Source organism: Manis javanica, chromosome 13, assembly GCF_040802235.1.
Source record: "Manis javanica isolate MJ-LG chromosome 13, MJ_LKY, whole genome shotgun sequence".
NCBI classification, from domain to species: domain Eukaryota; kingdom Metazoa; phylum Chordata; class Mammalia; order Pholidota; family Manidae; genus Manis; species Manis javanica.
In genome coordinates, this window is record NC_133168.1 from 19,629,916 (window position 1) to 19,655,366 (window position 25,451).

A 25,451-nucleotide genomic window follows, 5' to 3' on the forward strand; every position below is an offset into this window, starting at 1 on the left:
TCATCTGACAAATAAGATAAGAGTATCTTTGGGAAGAAGTTATCAACCATGACAAAACATTTTAATACTTGGGGGCAGATACAAAATGAATTAATATAGGGGGGAAATCTATGTTTTCAATGTGCACCCTCAAACGAAATGAGCATGTTGCAATGAAAAATACCTTGATCTTATAGGAGACTCATCAACTAAATTAGGGTGCATGAATCACAGAATATACTCAATCAATTTTAAACATGTAGCAAGAAACAGGAGGAAAGAGGTGGAGTGCTAACACACTTAAGATAGGATCCAGTGCGTGGACCGCATTATCTGAATTCTGTCTTTTTGATGCATCCACCTTCCCTGCTGATTCTGTGGGTTAAGGAGCAGAGTTGAGTGGGAGCCAGGGGCCTCCACAGATAGAAGGTGCCTTGAGCCAACATGTACTTGCTCTACTGCAAAGATGCTCAGGAAAACATCAAGGCCAGAAAGTGAAGCTCGACTTATAATCGCTGAGCAGCCACAGCTTTTCTCTGTGTATCTCTGGCAGAATTAGGTCACTAATGGCTGATCAAAGGAATCTAAACTCATTTGATGCCTCACAAATGTTTTTTTCTCAAAAAGACAAAACAAATCTACTACTGTGTTTACTTCTGCCAATGTTCTTCATTCCCCTGTGTACACCAGATTTCCATCCGGTCTCAGTTTCCTCTGCCTGAGGGACTTCCTTCCCACTTTTTGTGCATGTGTATTTAAGGTCTTTGGTGAATTCTATAAACTCTTGTATGTCTGAAAAAAAATCTTTATTTTACCTTCATGAAAAATATTTTGCTGTGTATGGAATTCTAGGTTGACAAATTTTTCTTTTAGTACTTTAGAGATATTAATCCATTGTTCCCTGGCTCACATTGCTTCTAATAAGGTGTTTGTTTATTTATTCATTTTCTTCTGTACAAAACATGTCTTCTGGATGCTTTTAAGATGTTCTCTTTATTTCTAGTTAAGCAATTAGATTATTATTTGCCTTGGTATAGTTTTCTTCACTGCTATACTTGGGGTTCATTGTGGATTTTTTGGATCTGTGGATTTTTAGGTTGCACTGAATTTGGAAATATTTCAGTTATTACCAATGCAAATATCTGTCTCTTCCTGTCTCTCCTTATCTTTGGGGACTCCAGTCTTATATATAATGTGTGGCTTGAAATTGTTGTCATACATTTCCCTGACATTCTATTCATTATTATTATTATTATTATTTTTAGTGTCTCTTGTCTTTGTGTCTCATTTTGGATAGTTTCTTTTGCTCAGTCTTCAAGTTTACTAACCTTTTCTTCAATACTGTTTAATCTGCTGTTAATCCTCTCCAGTCATTTTCAACTCTGGATTTCAAATTTGGTCTTTTTTAAAAATCTTCCACTTGTCTCCATATATGTTTGTTTTCCTCTGTCTTCTTTAACATAAAGAATGTATTTATAACAACTATTTTAATGTCTTTGCTTACTAATTTAATCATCTTTGTGATTTCTGACTCTATTTCTATTGAATTGATTTTCCTTTGAGTTGGAGCTATATATTTTTTTCTTCTTTACATGTTTAGAAGTTTATTATTGCATTCCAGTTATTGAGAATGCAATAAAATATCTGTTGGGAAGCTGGATATTTTCTATTTCTTAAAAATTCTTGACCTTTGTTTTAGGATGCAGTTACCTGGAAACAGTTGATCCTTTCAAAATATACTTCTATGCTTTTTTTAAGTGGGAAAATAATATCATTTAGTAAAGTGACAATTTTACCCACTACTGAGGCAATACTTTTCTCAGTAGTCTACTTGATTCCTGTGCATTATGAAATTTTTTCCTATGGCTGATGGGAGCACAAACTCTTCCCAAACTTGTTTGAGGTGTAAACATTGTTCTGCCTGTTTCTTCTCTGCAGTTCTCTCTGCAGTATCAGGCAGCTTTCTCACACATGTGCTGACCAGAATTCACCTGAAAATTCAGGGGAACACTATACAGTCCTCTGGCTCTCTCTGCACAGCTCTCTCCTTTCCATGAAAGTTGCTCCTCTCCCTGACATACTCTTCTCTCTAGTCCTCTACTCTGAGAATTCTAGCTGCCTTGGTGTCTTTCCTGAGTTTCGGCCCTGGACAACTTTACTGTGGATTCACTGACATCAAGGAATGACAATGGAATGTTCTTCTCGTGGTGGGAGGTCAAGCACTACAATTACATCTGCATACAATCCTGTATGTAATCTGTAATACTCCTCCATCTCTGCCTCTGCCCAGAACACTGGTAAGAGCTCTTTATATAGTAACTCAGTCAATAATAGCTCATTGCTTAGGGTGTGGAAGCATTAATCTAGCAGTAGGCCAATTACATCATCAAGTGGTTTAGGGTCGAATGAGGATCCTAGCCATAGGTATTTCCATTTTCTCCACAAGAGAGGACTAAATTGTTCTGCCCCATTAAGAGGAAAATCCATAATTTCCCTAGGTTGTCCTAAAGTGGAAAAGAAAGAGAGAAAAAAGCACTTTTAAAAAAAAGTCTATAATGAGGATAATAATCTGGGGTATTAGGAGAGAATTTCCCTTGGGTGAGGAATTGCTTAATGAATTTTTAGAACATACATCTAATATTTAATCAAACATTGTTATTTGTATTGTGATAAAATCTCCAAAAAATTTAACAATAGTCTGCTTGTGCTTTTGGTGCTTTGGAGGAATTCATTCATTTACCAGACATTTACGGGGCATCTACTTTGTGCCAGGTACCATTCCAGGTGCTTAGGTAAATCTTTGAAGCTGCCTCACACTTTTACATTCTATGAGGTCAAACTCAGGATTATGTTTCTGGCTTGGAGATCTTGGGAGTAGTTAGTGAATCAAGCTCCACGACACACACATAGGAATTTGGCTGTTGAGAAGGTGTTAGGTATTAGGATAGCTTCCTGTCTTGCCAATGGGTTTCAGCCTGGGACAAGTTCACTATGGATTCAATGAGACTGAAAAAAAATGACAGTGGAACGTTGAGGGGTGAAAGAGTTATACCCAACTTTATTCCAATGGTGGCAGGTCAATCACTAGCATCCCATCCACCTCAGAGTGAGTCTGCATGCAGCAAGCCAGTCTCTGCCTCTGGGCCTCTCTGCCTCCGCAGCCATCTCAGTCTCTGTCCTGGGCACTGCTACCACTCCAGTCTCTGCTGTCCTGCAGCCCTGCAGCCCAGAGCACTGGGCAGAGCTCTTTTTCGTCATAACAACATATTGCCCACTCATGTAGTGAGCAAACCGACCAGGATCAGGTGAGAATCCTGGCCGTAGGAACCTTCACTTTCTCCACACTGCCTCATGCTTTCTGAGGGAGAGGCAGCATTTGACACTATTGGACATTTACTTTAGAAGCTTAAAGAAACCCAGAGTTCAGAAAGACATAAAGTGTAAACATCTTTTTCCTGTAAACTTGGAAGATTATTCTTTCTAGTTGCCAGATAAAGCAAAAACTGAGAAGTAATTGGCAAAACCCTAGCACCTGGAATCACTCAGCACACTTGGAACATCCCAGTGAGACAACCGCAGGTTTCAGGATTTGTGACTGCGTCTCTTGTTTATCCTTTTACCTTATAATGTTTCCACCCATCTGTCTCAAGCCTACTCTGTGGCTCTCTGAAGAGTCCTTTTGCTCTGCAAATTCAGTCCTGACCCTAACGTACCATCCTGTGACTGGTTTGACCCACTTTTGGTCTCATGTAGCTGACTCAGCAGTAACAGATTCTGGTATCTAAGGGAAGTCTCTCCTCTCCCTATTGCTTCCCTCTCTCCCTGCACGCTTGAAAGCATCTTGAAATGCTAAAAGAATGCAAAAGAACAAACGAAAAAAGACACTTGATTTACTCTGTTTTTCTCTCGCAACAGTGTGTTGAAGCAAACGTGACTTCTGAGTAACTGAGCGCGCTGTTTGGCACAATGTGTGGAAAAAGGTGCAGTGATTTGTCAGTGGCCCTGACTGGCCAAGAGTAGTGCCTTCGGCCCCTGGTGCCAGGTGGTAGGAACATTCAGGCCAAGTGTCTGGAACTCTGGTGCCGTTGCTGGAGTGCAGTCCACACCAGCTGGACCTGGGCAGCCACTTGGTGTGGAAGTAGTGGCACAGTTCTTAAATAGAATCTTTCATAAGCTGGAGGCCCACCTCCTAATTTAAAAGCTTGCTGCCCTCATAGATGAAGTACCAGTCTTTGTTAAGGTTTGCCAGTTTTTAAAAATTTCACTATTTTTATTCATTCTTTTATTATGTAATATGAGTTATATTAAAAAAAGAAAAACTCCAAGAGAAAATGGAAACTGCACAGAGGTGAAAACCAGTGAGTAAACACTTACACAGTTCCTCAAATGGTGGCAAAGGAAAGAGGAAGGTACCAGTTGACACTAGAGAATTCCTCACTTTCTTCTTGTGGATTTAAACTGCTAAAGGAGTTAAATGTTTTGGCTTACTGCAAGCTTCCTTTATTTTAGCAACTAAAAACATGATTCTTCCCTTAGTTTTTTCTTCCTCTTTTCACCAAGAACCTGAAAACAAAGACTTTTTTTCCTTCTTTTAATCAAACATTCCTCTCTAGGTATGTGCCAAGTGAGTTTTTCTCTCCACAAAATCAGGGCCCTCTTCCAAGGTGGGAAGGTATCTGCTCAACAGGGTGTGGCTCCTTACTCTTTTCTGTTGCTGTGTGAATGCTAGATTCTCATTATTTTTTTTCACAATGAGGAGAATCCTAGGTGCTCATTAAGAGTTTTTCAGAAGGTACTTTGTGGGACAATTGTAAGGTGTACCAGCACCTAACTAGCCCATGTTCCGCCACTCCCACTCGGTGTCCATGGCAGACATGCTTGTCCATTGTGGCACACCTTCCCACAGATGTTGGGTGTGCTCAGAACCCCTCTCAGCAGCATGCTCCCGCTGACCAACCAGAGCTGTGCACAACAGGGGCCTCCTTGCCAGCTCCTGGCCCCAGTGTTTGTGGTCAGCCCCAGCAGAAGTGCCTGTTCTAGCTCTCCTGGGGGGAAAGAGGTGAACGGGGATTCTCCCTGCTGGAAGGTACTTAAAGAATATTTATTTCCTATGCCCCCTGAATCAAAACAGCCTCTGGCTTTAGCAATTCTACCAGAATGACATCTGGGGAAGTCATTTCCAGCCACAGGGGATTTCAATTCCAAGTAGTCAGTAAGAGACAACCAACATGAGAGTCTAATAAATACTGATATCACAGACTGTTATGACTTCTTGTTTGAGCAGCAGTTATCTCCACTCTTTGCAGGATCTAGGTATACCTGTCTGTTAGGATGCCCCTACCACATCAACCTGAGTTTACAGTGATAGTAGGCTCAGAAACAGCAAAACAGACTACAGATGCCTTTCAGCATGAAAGAGGGAGTGTGAGGAAGCCAGACAGTGAACTCACTGCATTAATAAAATACCTCGGATCATGGGGATAAAGCAGGTTCTGTAGTTGATTTCAATGAAGGATTTTAGGTAAGTAAGGAGGGTAAGTAAAGTTATGCTGTGAAGGAACAAATTGTTTGGCTCATTTAGAGAAATCCATGTTATTAGATAGACTTAAGAACATAAAAATTGCATTTTATTTAAAATGTTCTCTAATTCAGACTTGACCATAATTGAGGCCAGCTTTTGTCCAGGTGGCCTGAATTTGTTTTTCCAAGCACAGCTCTAAAGAACCCTCTCTGGGCTTAGTAGAAAACTTTGCCCACTTGTTTTAGGTCGTCCCATACCTGCTTGACTCCGTGTTGACTAGCTTGATTCTTTATCTCTTTTCTAAACCAGCTGGTATCTAGTCCCTTCCACTTATCTCTTCATCCTCTACCCTTATCAGTATCTCTGTCTCACCTCTTCCATGTCGTCTCTTTTACAAACACAACACTGACTTCCTTCAAGCTCCTGACCCTCAGCTCCATTTCCCAGGGTGCCTAGAGTGGTACTTCCCTTTATGCATCAGGAAGTAACCATGCCCTTAACAGAAAGAGCAAAAATATTTTATCCTTATGCTTTTCCTTCAGTAGTGTCCCCAACAAATGTGGCTTAGTCTTGTTAATGAGACTGAGCACAATTAATGAGGTGCCAATGTAGAATAACCTATTCTAAGCAAATTTATCAATTAGGTGTCTTTTTATTTATTTTGAATTTTCTTCTCACTTTCCGTATGCTATATTTCTTTCCAGCCTCAGCCCTTTTCACCAAAAAAAACTCCCCCACTGCAAAAACCTTAGATATCTCCTTTTTAAGTTGTTAACTACTACTGAAATTTTCTTTATCAATTTCGAGCAGCAGAGAAGAGTGATTGATAGGTACTAGTTATTTTTGTGTACGTATGTATTGTATCTGGCAATTCCGGTAGTGGTTAAGGTGCTTTGCCTTGAGACTATCATTTCTGGAACCTGGCAAATGGAAGGAACCTGAGAAGCAATCAGGATTTTTCTTCTCTGAATATCTGAATACTTCCAGGACTCAGAGTCAAATATGTAAACGCATATGCTAAATTGTGCCCATGCTGATCATAATGGATCCCAAGGAGTTATTCAAGATTTATTAATTATACAAGTTGAACCTTCTCTCTTTCACCTTAAAGTAACATGTCTTAAGAAGAGTCTTATCTGAACCTCCAGTCTGGATTATGTTCCTATTTGTACTCAATTACAGTTTTTTCCCCCATGTGGGCTTTATCACTACAGCAATCCTGTGATTATTGGTGCAATTACTTATTTACTCTGTGGCTCTACTGTTTTATAGGTTTCATGAGGATAGGGAACTCATTTGTTCTTTTCTGTGCTGTATCCCAGTGCTTATCATTGTACCTGACATACAATAGGTGGTCAATAAATATAGAAGCTACAATAGAAGATCCCATTTTCTATACCAACAAGTAGGAAAAAAACCCACAGGAATAAATATAGCAATAAATGTTCAAAACACACATGAAGAAAAATTTTAAATACTTTTAAATACTTTACATTTTTTTAACTTGAAAAGGTAGTTCTAATGTTCAAATGAAGACAAAACAAAGAGCTGGGAAAGTTTAAAAGACAATAACAGTAAAGAGGGATTATACCTTCCAGATAATATACTACTGTGAATTTATGGTACTGGCACATAAACAGGAAGACAGATCAATGGAATATATGGGAAAAGTCTAAGTTGCATTATAGATTAATGGCAAAAGATGAGTTTTTTCATGAAAACATGTTGGGACACTTGAATAACCTGAAAAAAACTAAAGTTACACCAATACCCTCTTGTCATACATCAGATAAACTTGAAAATGGATAGGAAATTTAAAGCTGAAAACAAAAACATAATAGGAGAAAATATAGCAGAATTCATTTGTGATCTTGAAGTAAGGAAGATCTTTGTAACTATGTTATGATCTAGAAGCCGTAAAGGAAAGATTGACAAATTAATTAGACCATATACAAAAGAAACAGAAAGATTTTTTCATATACAAAAGAAACAGAAAGAAAAGACCATATACAAAAGAAACAGAAAGGTTTCAAAACAACTCCTTAAGCAAAATTAGAAGATAAAAAACATAATAGGAAAAAACACACAGTTCTTATCACAGAAAAATAAGCTTATCTCCCTAATATGTCAAAAGTTCCTAGAAAACATCAAGAAAAAGACCAAGACCAGCAATCCAATAGAAAATAGATACTTTTTTGATGAGGCTGTGGAGAAACCGGCATACTCACAATAATTTACCAATTGGTAAACTGATCAATAACTATCAAAATTATACATGCATAAATTATATAAAATACATGAAATATAAAACATAAAGTTATGCAAATTGACCTGGTGGCCTAATGTCCATTTAAAAATTAGTTCAATAAATTAATGTACACCCGTATAATGGGATACTACTCAACTTAAAAAAGAATGATGTCACTCTCTTATGTAGTGAAGGGAGACCTCCAAGGTACTTACGTGAATAAGAGGCAAGGCATGGGTGCAAAGTGTAAAAAAGATTTCATGTATGTATGTATATGTGTGTGTGTATATATACATATGTACATAAAAATGTATATAATTTACATGTACATTGAATTGGCATAAGGAACATAAGAAAGGATACGTAAGAAAGTTCCTAAGAGTGGCTCCTGTTAGGATGGGTAGAGAATAGGAAGAGGGATCTAGGTGCAGGAGAACAGACTTGGCATTGTATGACATCTTATTGTTTATTTCTGAAAGATATTGAAGAAATATACATTTAATGAATTAAATAAATAAATGGAATTTAAGAAAAAAAAAGTGATCTCATCCAGAGAAAAGGAAGCTGGTCATTCTGTGAAGTCAAGTCCCATTGAATAAAAAATGCCCTGGAAGGATACTGTGGCTGGCATCATATGGTTTCTGTATTTTTTTAAAATTCTAAGCTGCCTTAAATCAGTTTTGAAAATAGGGAACAAGTGAATAAATAGACGTATATGTGTATACTAAAATTCGTTGATCAGTCTTGCTTTATCTAGACAGACTAATGATTCTTATAAATTAGGAAGTAGGTATCACCTCAGAATTAGGCAAAGACTCCTGAAAGGCATAATTGAGGACCCTCTCTTGGGAGGTGTTCCCTGGGATTCTGAGCTGCTGAAAGATTGGTGGAAGGCATTCTGATATTCCATACCTTAGGAAAAGAACCTCAAAACCAAACATGGTAAAACTCAATTACTTCTCACTAGAAATTAAGCTACTTTGAGGGGGAGGTCAAACACACCCTTCTTCTTGCTTGGCTGTGCCAGCAGTAGCCTCTGTCTGTGGTAAGGAGCATCACAATCAGAAATTGTTTTCACATTAAATGTCAAGTTTATTACTGCAGTTGCACCATTTCACTTTTAACAATGGAAGACCCAGAGCTCATAAAGCAAATTTCCCTTATACACTGCTCTGTAATAGGGTTACTCTTTACAAGAGCATATCATGTATAAGTTCTAAACCCAAACAGAACAGTTTCCCTGAGGTTCTGTTAAAATAGAGGTCCTGATGAAATTCACATGGCTTGCATCCAACCAAAGTGATGTTGATTGACAGGGGAAAGAACTTGGATAACTGGCAAGAAATAGGACTTCATTGTGGATTGAGGAAGTTTAGCCCCAAATTCTGAGCCTCAAATGGAAACCTTAACATTCCTGAAATTCTTACCAGAATCATTCCAAACTCCTGACTTTCCTTGACATCAATAGGTAAATTACTTTTCCACCCTCACCCTGCCAGGAAAGCCTGCCGGAATCATCTTTGTGCCCATCACCTCTTGGATGAACATTAAGAAGTGGTGAATGGGGTGTAGAGACACGGAGCAAGGAGGGGCAGGGCAAAGTTGCCCCCAAGGAGCAGTAGGCTGTTGAGCGTTTGCTAAGCCAGGTCAGACCTTGAGCCTAGAGTTTTAGGGGGCCATCCTGGTATCTGTTTCTTTTTTCTTTACTAAAAATCTTAACTAAAAATGATTATTTAAACTAATAGTGCTACCTTAAATATTTTCAGTCTCCTTTTTAAGCAATAAAACCTCTGCTCTCAGTAGCTCTGTTCCTTTGAACTCTTTAGAAGGGTTAGTTTACTCAAGGACTTTATTCCTGTTCACTCCCTGCATTTTAAATGAATATGTATGAGATAGATATTCACAGTTCTTTCATTTTCTGGAATAATTATATGTGTGTATAAATACATGTAAATATTTTTATTGTATATAATGTTATTAATATGTTTCCCTCTGCTAGAACAAAAATAGGAACCTTGCCTGTCTTATTCCTCTCTGGATCCCCCATACCTAGCACAAGTCTTGGCACACAGTAGGTAGTCAATGAATATTATTGAAAGATAAATTTGAGTTCAAATCCAAATTCTGTCACTTAGAACTTTCTGACCCTGGATAAATTGATTAACCTAACCCTTGATCTCCTCATCTCTAATAATAGTATGCCTTTCTCATAGAGATTTTGTTGTAGCTAAATAGTGCTTAGTGAAATGCCTGGCATATAGTAAGCACTCAAATATTTATAAAATATTTGTGGTTGCTAGCTCTGTGCTGCCTGTGGCCTCTTTCAGAGAAATTTGGGACAGAACAATAATTTAAAACCTGACATGTTTTATACTTGGTATACTTGAAGAACTTTGATTGTTTTAAGATTATACCTACATCCCCACTTGCTGCTTTAATATCAGTGTTTCCAGCTATTGCTTATCTTTTCAACAATCCAAAATGTGGGTCTATGAGATCTGACAGTTCAGTTGGTCTCTAGGTTGTTATAAGTTTAATGGATATGTTGTTTATAAACAGCAGTGTATTAGTTGTCAGAGATTAAAGCTAGAGTATAGGTAATAGCTGTTTATAAATTTAGGTTAATAACAAGTTATACCAGTTAAGCACTTAAGACTTCCCATCATATTTACCATCCTGAGCTCTTAACTGTCCAGGTACAAAAAAATATTTCCTGATAAGAAAATTCAGGGGAACTGATTTCCATACTGGCTGACTACTAAAAAAGCCCAGGTATTATTTTTTGAAAATTGAGATAGACAAACAAGCCATAAATAACATAGAAACACATATGACAAATATAACCGAGGAATAGGGGACAATAACAGATATTTGCAAAATAAAAGTAATAAGAATATACTACAACTACTTCTTTGATGTACTTAGGAATTTGAAAATCTTCATAAGTACTCTTTTCTAGAACACTAACTTTTTTTACAGAAGTAGAATATTAGAATAGCCTATCAACTATTAAAGAAAATTCTAATTAGTAGAGAACTACCTCAAAAAAGTATCAGGTTTAAAAAAAGAATATTTTAAAAACTGATAGTGTGTTTTTATTTTAAACCATTGAAGAAAATAATTTTTGTATTCTTTAATCTATTACAACAAATATAAAAGGATTAGAGCTGTCTTTTTAATTTTGTTATGCTAGCAAAATCCTGATAACAAAATTTGACTAGTATAGTTTCAAAAAGAAAATCATAGATCAATTTATCTTTTAGTTACCTAAAGAGTGGCAAATTTAAACTTTATAAATTAAAGAATCAGTCACTCCAACCCATCAGGTTTTTCCCTAGGCATATACTGTTGGTCTAACATTAAAAAAATTATTAATGCATCCCACCAATAGGTCTGATAAAGATATCTATGAGATAATTTCATATCACTTAATATCCATTTGATACCATTTAATATCCATTCCTGGATGTAAAAATGTAAATGTAAAAAAAAATGTTGGAAAAGTAGGATATTTCCAGCAGGTTACACCACCACATTTAATGGAGAAATAGTAGAGACATTCCTGTTAGCATGAAGAATTTGATATTCATGATCATTATTATTATTATTTAGTTTTTTCCTAAATACCTGACCAATGAAATGAGATATGAAAAAGTAAATGAAATACTATAACTGGAAAGGTGATTACATCTTTGTTTCAGACCATATGATTATATACTTGGTAAAAACAAAATCAATGAGAACTCTAAGAATTAATAAGAACTTATGTAAAATGATCAGACGTAAATTAAAACAAATAATATTTCTTATATTGCAAAAACAACCATTAGAAGATATAAAAAGATATGACATTCTAAATATCAAAAACATGGAAAATACATTAAAGAAACTTCTTAGGTCATTATGGAGATTGTACAGAATAAGTTAATAAACTTTATGGAATGAAATGACATGAAATCCTAATATGTGAAGAGAGATTTCTTTATTCTTGTCAGAAACATTACAAATATGTTACTTATAAATTATTTTATAACTTTAATGTAATCAATACAAATAATAATTGTTATACTTATTAAGATTTTGAAGATCATTAGGAAGTATTAATAGGGAGGAAGACCTAAGACTGATAAGGCTGCCCCCTATTCTACCGGGCATTAGAATGTACTTTAAAAATGTACTAATGGGAGAACAAAGAATACGGTGCGCATTACCGAAATAGGCCTCTGGATGAAACTGCTATTTAAAAAAGGATGCTATTTTCTGAGTAAGTTAGGAAATATGATTTTGATAAAACATTACTGTAAACAACAGCAAGCGTAACAGAAACAGTGGATTACAAAAGCTGGTGTTCCGTCACAGCTTTCACCAGGTTTCCCCACTTCTCGTACTGATTTATATTTTGGTGATAAACCCTGGTCACGCTGCACCTCAAGAGCTGGAGAAGGTGACAGATGCAATGGGGTGGCTGGTCTTTAGCAGGACTGGTGTGTGTGTTTAGGCAATTGTTTTATTGTTAAAAAAACAATTGAGAAGCAAAAAGAATATCAATAAAATATATGTGGGGTTGCGGGGGGAGATTCATTGAATCTTTGTGTGCTCTCACCCAGATCAAGGTATGGACTCATTGCCATTTCCTTCCAGGTCTCCTGGGCACCCTTCCCATCTATATCCATCCCCTTTCAGAGGGTAATCACTGTCCTAAAGTCTTCCTCTTGGTTTTCCTTCACTTTTCTCTCACTTTTCTTTATGTACTTCAACGTAGGTTTGTATCCCTAGCCAACATATTGCAAATCTGAACATTGTGTCTTTCATTCAACCTATGTCCTGAGATTCATATATGGTGGTGTATGTTGTATAGGATTAAAAACAGTGGATTTTAGCTGCTGATAGTGTTCCATATTTATTTTTCCCAATATATATACAGAAATATATATATATATAAACACATATATTAAATTTATGTGAATATGTATACACACACACACATGCACATATATATATTCTCTCAATTTTTTTCCATGAACAAGGCATATCTCTCCGTTTAGTCTTATTTAATGTATTTGAGTGAAACTTTATGAATCTCTCTATAGCACTCTTATACATACTTCGCTACATTTATGCCTAGGAAATTTATATCCTTAATGTTATTATATATTGAATCTTTAAACAAAGAATTGGTTGGAATAATCAGCTTTTTTGCACTTATTGTTATTCCTGACAAATTTGGATTAATACTAGCATCTTATTTTGTACTTTCTTTTCTCCCATTGTTTCTGTTTCTCTTGTAACTTTTTCTAACTTTCTTTTGGATTGATGGAATATTTTCTTTTATTCCATGTCTTAGATATTTGTTGGGAAGTTAAATGCAACATTGGTGTTCTGATTGGTTAATCATTTTAGCATGCATGCCTAACTTATCAAAATCTGCATTTGATCAATATCTTTCTGCACATCTGAGCACTCCCAGGCCCCTGAGAGCACTGGGACTCTACTTGCCTGGCTGCAGATTTATATGCTTTTGGTGGCAAGTATTTAGGTCCCATCCTCTCATGATGCTATTATTCAACACTTGATGATTTATGCAAGTACTTAGCACATTTGCAATTACTTTCTTTCTAAGGTTCATCTTTTAAAAATCCCCTGTTGAGTGTCTGTTGGTGGCAAACCCTTTTAATTTATATTTTCTGAAAATGTTTTTATATATTATTCCTGAAATATATTTTGTTGAGTATACAACTCTAGGTGTATACTTTTTCCCCTCAATATACTGAATATACAATTCTACTATCTTTTTCCTTCTGTTGCTTTTGAGAAGTCATTTCATAGATTAATTGTTGTTTCATTTTAGGTGATAGACTTTTCTCTCTGGCTATTTCACACTTTTTTTTGTGCTTTTGCTATTATGTACTTTCATCTTGGTGTGACTAGGGTGTGGGGTTCATCCTGTTTGGAGTTTTAGACTTTTAGGCCTCTTAGATAAGAAGACTGGATAAGATCAACTGTGGAAAACTCTCAGCTACCATCCATTCAAATGTAGCTTGTCCCTTTTTCCATTCCCTTCCCTTTGGGAACTGTCTGAACATCTTCTGTCTTCCCTAGCTTTTACTTCTCTTCTCTTCTGTTATTCTGTGCTGCATTATATACATTTTTTAGATCTGTCTTTCTGTTCATTAATTCTTTAGCTCTACTAAAGCTCCATTGAACTTTTCCACTGAATTTTAATTCTAATAATTAGAGGTTTACTTTCATGAAGTTCTGCTTTTAAAAAACTTGTTTGAGCATTTAAAGTCTCTTTCTCCTCATTCATATTTTTAAAACCTCGCACTTAATTTTGTTCAGTGTGTAGAACATACTTTATGATTTACTTGATCATACTAACAGCTCATGGATTTTGGGTTTCTTCATGGTCCCTTATTTCCTTGTACCTCTTAGAAAGTTTATTAAATCATGAATTCCAATTCCTTAGCATTTCATCTGAGTAAATTCTTTGAGGCCTATTTTGAAGGTGGATTTCTCCAGGGATAATTTTTGTTCTGTTAATCAACTGGGCACACTACCAGCTTGGAATCACTTAAAACTGAACTCTGAATTTGAGGTGCTTCATATCTTCAAGCTAGAGTGAATTTGGGCTACAACCCATGTAAGACAAGTTTACATTTTCAAGGGAATTCATTTTTTCTCCTTTCCCAGCACCAATATCTGGGACAATTTCCCTGCTGTTCCTTGGGGAACAGGAGAATGATGTGTTTTTTTATAGCTCACCACAATACTGATGATGCCTTTCGGACATAAGCTACGTCTATGGTGTGTTATATATGGTGTGAGCTATGTCTGTGGTGTGTATGGTGTGAGCCATGTCTGTGGTGTGTTATGTATGGTGTGAGCCACGTCTGTGGTGTGTTATGTATGGTGTGAGCTTTGTGTATGATGCCTTGGCCCTTATGTCTTGCCTTTTATAGCTTGGCGAGCCTTGAAAACTGAAGCTCAAGTTAACCTGGGGTCAACCTTCTGAATGTGAACTGTTCTTTGCTCTTAGAAAGAGCTCTGGGTTCCTTCTGTCTCTTAGTTTGAAGTCTGAAAATGTCTTGATTCATTGACAAGTTATGGATGCATTTAAAAAGAAACTTTTAAAATTACTCAGCATTTAAAATTTTTGTTGTCAGAAAGGTCTGCCAAGATCACCAGACAACCATGTGGAAACAGAGAAATTCGAGGATCCATGTTTTAGAAAGGATGTTTCCTGTTTCTCATATCTTCTGGATCCTTGCAAAATTCTTGACACATCTTTGGAAAATGTTTGTGATTTTTGTTGTTGTTTTGTTGTTTCTCATTTATCCTATTAGTTACCAGATGTGAAACTAAAATTTTCTTGGGAATTTGAATGAATGCCTTGTTTTAGTAAGTTGTTTGAAGTCTGCTGGGATATAGTATTACATCAAAATAGAATATTAGTGTTGTGAAAGTGTGACAGGAAAAATTAGCTTGGGGAATATACAAGATAAGCCTGAAGCATCCTGTAGTGCCAGGAAGTAAGGAAGTATTCAGGAAAATAAATCCACAATGATGGGAGTGTGTCAAAGGGACACAGGAACCAACTGAATAAGCTCACAGTGGCCAATACTGGAACGAGTGAGCAAAAAAGAAATGCAGCAGCATTAAAGTATAACCCAAAGTATAAAATAAGTATCTATGTATCCACAATGATATAAAGAAACTATCAAATTGGCAAATAAATGGGGGAGAATAGACAAAGTAATTCTAAATAATTTATGTAGATACTGCCCCTTCCAGGAGCGGAAGCCTCACTCCCCATGCCTTATGTGTGGGCTGTGCATGGTGACTTCTTTCAAAGAAGTGAAGTATGTTAAAGGGGGTTGAGAGTAACTTTATAGTGGAGAAACCTGACAAACACCACCTCGGTCAGGTGATCAAGGTTAACATCCACAGTACAGACATGTGTATAATTTGTGCCCTGGATGTGATGTGATGAGAATGGCACTTTAATTCTGTGGCCTTCCTCCCCCAAAACTCATAGCCCCAGTCAAATTACCAGGAAAACATCAAGCGAATCCCAACTGAGGGATTTTCTATAAAGTGCCTGACTATTCCTCCTCAGAACTCTCAAGGTCATCAAGACCAAGGAAGGTCTGGGAAACTGTGATGGCCAGGAGGGGCCTAAGGAGGCCTGACAGCTAAGGAAGTGTGAGCTCCTGGATGGGACCCTGGGGCAGCCAAAGGACATTTGGCAATGATAAAGGAAATCTGAATAAAATATGTGGATGGACTGTGATCATTCAAAGAGCAGAGCAGTTTTCAATCCTCATCTCACATCATCTGTCAGAAACATTTGAAACAAGAGTTAATTTTCTACTTGGAAAACCCTCTTTACTTGAATACCCTCACACACCATAAAGATGAAATTTTAAGAGGTTTAACAATTAGATCTCCTTCCTCTCCTAGGGAGGGGTAGTGCTGGTTTTGCTTCTGCTGGAGCAGGAAAGAGAGAAGGCCCTGGACTGTAGTTTTTAAGCAATAAACAGATTTTAAACTTTATTTCTCCCTTTGACTGGTTGTGGTTTTTAGAGGTATTTTGCCCTGGGAATTCCTCTCCCTGGACTTACATCTGGAGCAGTTGGTAGGATTCCTCTGAACCCAACATCTGTCATAATGGGTGCGACCTTTGGAAGGGCTGCCCCTAGAAATGATGGGGAGAAGTGGCGCTCATGCTGAGGGACATGTGTCTACACTCGTGTGGTTAAGGAGGCACCACCACTGCTGCTGGCCACACTGACCCCAGCCCGTGGCCCAAGCATAAGGCTACTGCTTCTACCACTGCTGCTGTTCCTGCTGCTGGTCAGAGCCTGGTCACAACTGTGGAAAGAGCAGAGGTCCAGGTCACCTTACAACTGGCTGCTGTATACCATGCCTTGCTGGCTACGGAGCCCATCGCTGGAACAGCTCCAACCAAGGTAATAACCACCAATCCCATCGCGGGGTGGGTGAGAGACTGGACCCAAAGGCCACAGAGTGGTGTGGTGCAGACACCTACCATATATCATGTGACTGGCCATTTGCCTTTGGCATCCCCAGGGAATAATGAAGCAGATGCATTGGCCCAGGTACATGGGCTAGAAGGAAAGCCTGCCTCTGATCTGCCTCTGATGGGTCCAATGGCTACACCAGCATTTGTTGCACTTGGGGCAAAAGCCAATGTGGGCTGTAGCCTGTTGGTGGGGCTTGCCATTTTCCTTTGAAGAAGTCAGCCAAGCCTGGAAGGAGTGCCCTGCATGTCGTGCAGATCAGCAAACCACCAAGAGGGGCCTAGAGTGAAGAAAGCCCAAATCCCATTGGGCATAGGGCATTTACCCCCAAAGGAGTAACTATGTACAATTCTCCCATCCCTTAATATATTCTGGGGGTGGATATCCTGCAGGGCCTGGGTTACAGACCACTGCAGGTGAGTTCAGACTGAGGGCACATGTGGTAAAGACAGTACTGAGGGGATGTGCTAAGCACCCACCTATAGCTCTGTCTGTACCTAGGTGAGTGACAAATACTAAGCAGTATAAATTGCCTGGGAGGCACAAGGAAATTGGAGAGACTCTACAGAAGTTGGAGAAGGTGGGTGTCATAAAACCCACTCATAGTCCTTTTAATTCCCCAATGTGGCCAGTGAAAAAGCCCAATGGCTTCGGGGGTATGACTGTGGACTATATGGAATTGAATAAAGTCACACCACCTTTGCATGCTGCTATGCCCTCAATAGCAGCCCTTATGGACACACTAAGTCATGAACTGGGGATGTACCATGTTGTGAACCTTGCTAATGCTTTCTTCTCTATTGACCTATCACAGGAAAGTAAGGAACAGTTTGCCTTCATGTGGGAAGCCCAGCAGTGGACATTCACTGTCTTTCCACAGGGATATCTCCACGGTCCCACCATTTGTCACAGACTTGTAGCCCAGGACTTGGCTACATTAAAGAAACTGCAAATCACTACATTGATGATATTGTGCTCCCATCTGATTCTCTTTCTGACTTAGAAGAGGTAGTTCCTAGACTGCTGCAACGTCTACAGAAGAATGGATGGGCTGTGAACAACACCAAGGTTCAGGGACCTGGTTTGTCTCTTAAATTCTTGGGGGTTGTCTTGTTGGGTAAAACTAGTTATTCCTGATGGAGTCATAGACAAGGTTCAGGCTTTCCCCACCCCCACCACTGTGGCAGTCTTAAGAGTTTTGGGGTATTTCAGGCTACTGGAGAGTGTTTATCCCACACTTGGCACAAGTTCTGAAGCCCTTATACTGGTTTGTATGAAAGGGCATTGGGTGGGACTGGGATGAGAAATGTGCAGCTGCATTTACTGCTACTAAGCGAGCAGTCAAGGCCTTATAGGCCATGAATGTAATGGACTCATCAAGGCCTTGGGAGCAGGATGTTCATGTAATGGAGGATGGTTATGGATGATGTCTTTGGAGGCAGGTTGAATGGAAACACCAGCCCACTGGATTCTGGTCACAACTATGGAAAGGAGCAGAGGTCTGGTACCTCCTGATAGAGAAGCAACTGGCTGCTGTGTACAAAGCCTTGCCGGCCCATCACTGGAACAGCTCTGACCAAGGTAATAACCACCTATCCCATCACAGGGTAGTTGTGGAGACTGGACCCAAAGGACACGGAGTGGTATGGCACAGACACCTACACTGGCCAAATGGAGTGCACATTTACAACATTTACAACAGTGCAGCACCCTCTCCAATAGCCCCTTAAGTGGAAAACTCCAATGCTTACTGGGGCCAGTGGTGTATACACCAGTGGAAAGCAGGAAGAACTTGCTTTTGAGCCATTGGTAGCTGAGGGTCATTATCAGGAGGGAATAGCCCTTATACCTGAAGATGCTTGGTACACAGATGGTTACAGTCATGGGCAGCCCCCAAAGTAGCAGGCTGTGGCTTTCCCTCCTAAGACTGAGACAATATGGATGGAGGATGGAGAGGGAAAGAGCAGCCAATGGGCTGAGTTGCAAGCAGTATGGCTCATGGTTGCTCAGGAGCCCTCCCCCATAGTTGTCTGCACTGACAGCTGTGCCATCTTTTGGGGTTTGACTCTGTGGCTACCAACATGGTACCATGCCAACTGGATGGTTGGTCACCAGCCCCTTTGAAGGCAAGAGTTGTAGCAAGACCTATGGGCCTCTGGTCAGACTAAGACTGTTACTGTGTATCATGTGACTGCCTTTGGCATCCCCAGGGAATGATGAAGCAGACACATTGGCCCAGGTGCATTTGTTAGAAGGAAGGCCTGCAACTGATGTAGCTCAGTGGTAACATCAGTGTTTGTTGCACATGGGGCAAGAGACAATGTGGGCTATAGCCCATCAATGGGGCTTGCTGTTGACCTTTGAAGAAGTCAGCAGAGCCTGGAAGGAGTGCCTTGAGTGCTCTAAGAGGGACTTATACCAAGTCCCTCAGCAACATAGGACAATAGTACAGAGGCTGATACCCCTTATCAAGTGGCAGATTGACTATATTGGGCCTCTGCCCATATCAGAAGGATATCAATATGCCATGACTTGCATGGATACAGCTGTTGGCCTACTGGTTGGTTTTGCTGCACATTGTGTAGATCAGCAAACCACCAAGAGGTACCTAGAGCATCCCTTTGCAGCCTGTGGCCCGCCTCAGGTGGTTGAGAGTGATCAAGGCATGTACTTTACTGGACATGCATAACAAGAATGGGTGTAGCAATTAGGAATAAAGTGGAAGTTTCATGGACCATATAACCCTGCTGGGGCAGAAATGATAGAGAGGTACAGTGGTTTGTTGAAATCTGCCCTGAAGTCAGATACCAATAGTCTATAGTGCTGGTCAGTTCACTTAGGGACAGTGCTATGGCATTTGAATGACAAGCCCTGAAAAGGAGCCTTGAGCCCTGTGGAAATGCTAACACACCTTGCTGCTTCTCCTATACAACAGTGCAAACCAAAGAGGAGTTATTGAAGACAGGATATGGCCAGCAGAGCAACATCCCGCTGCCAGCCCCTACTGCATTTATCTCCGGAGACACTGTTGAGTGGACAATGCCCTGGATATTTTGACATATGGACAAGCGATGGCTGGCCCTTCTGGCACCTTGGGGGAAAGGCCTGGAAGCTGGTCTTGTGTGTGTTCCTGGAGTAAAAGCAGAGTGGCCCCCAAAGGTCATGGTAGTGTACCCAAAATATCCAGGAGGTAAGAGCATCTTGCAGGGAAGTTTTGTTTTATCTATCTGGCCAGTGTGTGTACCTCCTGTAGCCCTATATATTGACCTATCTGTAACTCCCACAGGGAGGGGCATGATCATGTAGTAAACTAGACCAGGATGAGATCCCATTCCTGCCACTGCCCTATCACAGGACTACTCTCTTGAATGTATCCTACCTGATGCACAAGATTTGCCTATGCTGGTGTTATTAAAACATGTATCTTACCACGCTTAAGGTTATTTTCTTCTACATTCCTTGTGGCCTGGGCCAACCCCCTGGTGGCAGCTGCCACGTGATGGTTGCTGTGAACTCTCTACCTGTTCAGCTACTGACTGCCTGTGGACTGGGCGGGCTATGGGCTTAATCTGCCTTGGAATTTGAATGTAGCTGAAGCCTCTGGGTTGATGATCATCATGATTTTATTGCTGTTCCTATTGTATGTTATTAGTCTAGTTATAATGCTCCAGTTTTCTCACCCAGGGGCCATTGTGGAAAATGCGGAACATGTAGATTTTGAAGCAAGATTTCTGGAGGAGTGGACTGTCTGTAAAATTGCAGTATTTCCAGAATCTCTCACTTGGCTTTCTTGCATCTTCATATCAATAGGTGTTTCCAAGGGCTGGAGAGAGTTAGCCCATTTACATATCAGTAGGTAATCACAAGGGCGGAGGAAGGTTTATCTGGACTGTAGTGGTTGGGTGAAGCACTCTTCTGCTGCAGCCTGGTCAAACGAGACCGGATGACTGTTTGTAAGTGATAAACAAGTTTCTTAACTTTATTTCTCCCTTTGACTGATTTAGTTTTTAGATGTATTTTGCCCTGGGATTTTCCCTCAAGAGTTACAATGTCTGTCATTTCAAAAACTGTTATTGCTCAACATTTTATCTCCAGAATTTAGAACAATATCTAGCATGTTGCATGTGTTCAGTAAATATTTTCTGAATGTGTGAATGAATGAATAGTGTCCCATTCAGATGCCAGGTACATCTGGCATCTATGGAAAGGAAGTATGAATAACCTTTTCCTCCTTTCTAGGGTTTCAGCAGATGGAGGTAACATGCAGGAAAAAAAGAGAAATGAACATAGATCTTATTTTTTTGTAAGAATTCAATTTTTTCTGAAAAGACTAAGAAAATATTCTTAGTCAGGACACCAACTAGATACTCATATTAGCTGCTCCTTCTTGGAAGTGTGGAAATGAACAAAGACCAGACAAATGAGAACCAGAAAGACCATTTATTCAGAGCTTGCTTAACAATGGAGTCAGCACCATCATTTGCATTTGGCAGAGACTCTCCTAAGGCTGACAGAGGAAAAGGATAGCTTTATAATGGGAAAAAGGGAAGTCTTCAGGGACACCCAGACTAAAGGCTGTTGGCATGGGGAGACTGGAGGCAGGCTAAACAGATGTGAAATATCATATGTGATTGGTTAGGGTTGCATATTTGGCTTTCTTTGGTTGGGTCTAAGTTGAAAGGAGAGACAAAATTAGGAAAGCTGTGAGTTATTAATCGAGTCCTGGCCATGATAGGCCAATTGCTATAGGGGTTGTTGTTTGGTTTTCTGGATTGTTGTAGCGGTAACAGTCTGACTTCCCATGAGTCTAACTTATAGCAGGATGGCTTTCTGGCTGGTTATTACAGATGAAGAGATTGGTTTCCTGGGAAGGTTGCTGTGCGTTGTGGGTCAGAATTCTATTTTTATATATGGTTTGGGCCTTGTCTGTTATATATTCAGTCTCTCTGAAGTAGGGAAAGGCCAGAAAGGGGAGGAAATCTCCCTTCTCTATGGCTATCTCAGTCCCGTAGTAGGTGCAGCTTTCAAGGGCAGAACTTTAAATGTGACGAAAGGAGCATAAGTAGGTCCCCCTTGCCAACGAGTCTTGAAAAGTCTTGAAAATTCCCATTGAGGATTTATCCCAAAAGTCATCAAGAAAAACAATGTGTACAAACAAAAAAACCCAAAAAAACAAAAAACAACTACCGAGTTCAAATTAAAATGTGTGTCTAGCACAGAGAAGTTTTCTAAGTGAAACAAATTTCCCTATGAAAACAGCTGTGTATGACCCACAGGGACGTGGGGAATACCACTGCTAACTCTACCTTTGAAATAGACTGTATTGGCCATTCCAGTATCGCACACGCAAACCTCTTAGCCTTCCTACTTGATTTGTGTTTCTGATCATTCTGTTGATGGGCTGGCTTTAGCAGAGTATGCCCTGGTTAATATTCATCATGATTGATTTTACAGTATGACCCTAGTCTCAGCAGACTGATGCCAGTGAAAAGGAAAGGTATTTAGGAAACCAGCCAAAATACTGATACTGCACCTATGAAAAATGGAACCCCAAATGCCCTGATATCCACTCCAATTTTCCTGGTTTACCTGGTGTTAATTGCTTCCTGGCCTCACTCCTTAGAATGGACCTTAAAAATTCATATCCTGTTCACTTGGAAACCTGGCATTTTAGCCCTTTCCACGGTATGGAAGTGGATGCATTTTTATTTTCTGTTTTTGGGCTTTACTAAAGACAGTTCAATTAACCTTTGAGTACTAAGTTTGACAATTCTGACTTGGCATCTAACCATTTTCTTGTATTTTCTCCTCTACTGGACTCTTGGTGGCAAGAACAGGAAATTAGCATGAACAATTCACTTATTTCCTAACTCAAATCAGGCAATGGGAATTTGTGCAAGAGTTACTACTATTTTTTGAAGTTGATTTTTAAAGGAATGATTTATTCTTTCCTAATGTACTTATCATCCTTTTTTGCTATAGGTCACCAAGCATGTATTTCTCATTTGTCTTATTTCTCCATAGAAATCTTCTCAGTAGATTGAAAAAGAAATGAAAGTAAGCAAGCAAATTAGTCTAAGGGCCTTTGGACCACCCTTCTATATAGATGGTCTGTTTTCCCAGAGCTTTGTGAAACTGCACTACTGCCCCCCTTCCTTGTATTTAATGAGACCTGTGGGCAAACACATGATTCAGGGGAAACCAAGAGGCAGAGTTTAAATATGCTCCGATGACAGCTGGCTTACTTGTGCTAGCCATTGCAAAAGAACTTTACTAATGGTTCAAGCAGATGGACAGAAGGAAGAAGGCTAAATGTTAGAATGTGTGAGAGGTCAAAGGTCAAGGTGAATGAGGCTGGTGATTTCCTGAGGTCTGTAGGTGTTTTGTGTTGCAACCTAAATTGAGGGTTGTTTTTAATTTGATGCATTTTTCTAAACTTTGAGTGGGTTCATTAAAAAAGAAGAAAAAAAATCTCAGCTTCTCTTTTAGTTCCCATTAAATTTGGGGTTTTAACTTCCAAGATAATATAGCATTTATTTGTAAAGTGTGGGAATTCATAATACATTTTTAAGTGGAAGTCCAAAATGGTTTATTTAATAGATATTTTCTACAAAACATGATCCCCTGAGTTTTTTTTTAATCAACGATGAACATATATCTTTTGCCTTTTTTTAACTTAAAAATAATTTTTCTGCTGGAGCAGGGGAATTATAAAACAGTTTAAATATATTGCATAAGGAATAAATACCATTTGTTTCTTTCTGGAAAATCCTACTTTCCAGATATTTGGTGAGATTTAGGCTAAAAATTAATGCCATTTTTCTATTTCTTATGATTTTTGTAAATATTATATCTTTCAGCTTTATTCAAGTTTTATTGAAGCCAAGACATGAACTAACCTTTCATTTGACAATCAAGCCCTTTAAAGGAGGTCATAAATTTAAAAGGAAGATTGTTTTTGTTCCATCATAAATTTAAAAGGAAGATTGTTTTTGTTCCAGAAAGATATTATTTCCAAAGCTGAAGTGTACGTAGCACTTATGGGACGAAACAAGGTCAAGCTTTGTTACTCAAGGTACATTCTGTATTTCTCTGGTTCAAGGAATGGAGCAGGTCCCCACGAGAAGGGGAGAAACTCTGGAGGTGCCTCTCCAGCTACCCAGGTACCAGGCCTTTCTTCTAACTAGGATGTCACTGGCATCGGCATTGCCCTGGGTCAGTTATGTGTTTATTCAAAAATAAGATTTTAATGATATGAAACAAAAAATTTAAGGGCGTGTAAAATTGCACCACAACAATTAGACATATTGTTTATCACCTTGATTTCCAAACCCTTTCAGACTAAAATTCACTTGGGAGTCATAAAAAATTGCCAGGAGTGGCCATTAAAAAAATTACCTCAAATCACAATTAGCAGCTCTTTATTGGTAGTTTTAATACATACATGGAGGTGCTTACCATTTCAGGAATAATTCACAAATCAGCTACATTTTTTAAAAGAGTGCACAAGCTGAAGCTGGGGTAATTTAAAACCAACACATTTAAAATTCAAAGTAACATCCTTCCCTTAGGTGGTTACTTTTTCTTATAAATTGGTTTCTGGTGATCAACTGGGTGAAGTCTCTGAAGCTTATATTCATTATTAAATGGGTTCTTTGGGTGATGGGAAATTCCTCAAGAGAAACCTAGAAAAACAAAATATAACATCTGCAGGAGGCAAGAATGCAAATAAAGTGGTTATTTCTTTGTAACTGTTTCATGTTTCTAGCTAAAGACTTTGACTAGAAAATTTTTTAAAGATATTTAATAAGTAACACCTAAAGAGAAAAATTTCCATTCCGTTGATTTAATTAATTTCTCCAAATTGCTTAAAGCTTACCAACCAGTTTATGAACAAAAAGATACAAACTTTGCTGACAGGAGACTTGATTGAAGAGCTAAGGCATTAAAGGGAGAAGAAATGTCAGTAAACTTGACTTGATTATGTGAACTTGTTTTTAGTATAACTTAAAAATTTTTTCATATTGTAATATAAACATATATTTTAAACTACTGTCTAGTTATGATAGGTAGATTTTTATGATTTTTAGTTATTGCCTTTGAATGCTTTTTAAAAACATGTGTCCAGGAAAATGTTCTTCTGTACCTGATGTAACTGTGAGGAAAGACAGCCTGGTCTACACCCGGATCAGTGAGCGTGGCCCCTGAGAGATGCGGCTCCTCTCGCAGTTTTATCAATGACTGGTTTTGTGAGATTGGTAATGATATAGTGGATCAAGGAGTAAGGGACCAGAAAGATTGAACATTTTGTAACCCTAATACATGTAGGTTGAACCTGTTTAGAGATGACAATGAAAGAAGCATACTGTAAATGTTAGGCCATATACACAGATACAAAAAAGAAAAAGTTATCAGATAAAAAGAGGGGTGGCAGTGAGTAGGGCCTAAGTGGACAGAGGGTTTGTTGGTGAATTCTCTATAATGAGATTATTGTGATGTTAGACTGCTGGCATTATTAAGCATATTCCTTTAGTCCATACTGTATTAGTCAGGCTAGGCTAGTTTATGGTACAAAAACAAATAGCAGCTAAATCTCAGTGGCTTAATTAGCAAAAGTGTTATTTTTCATTTGTGCAAAATCGGTTGAAAGTCTGATTGCTTT

At 38.8% G+C, this 25,451-nt stretch overlaps 1 protein-coding gene across 1 annotated transcript in view; it reads left to right on the forward strand.

Annotated features, from left to right (window-relative positions):
* Positions 1 to 25,451, forward strand: part of LOC140845786 (uncharacterized) — a 55,445-nt gene that overhangs the window by 18,606 nt on the left and 11,388 nt on the right. The window contains exon 3 of the mRNA XM_073220833.1: positions 23,892 to 23,952. Coding sequence (XP_073076934.1) covers positions 23,892 to 23,952 — 61 coding nt within the window. The remainder of the gene's footprint in view (positions 1 to 23,891; positions 23,953 to 25,451) is intronic.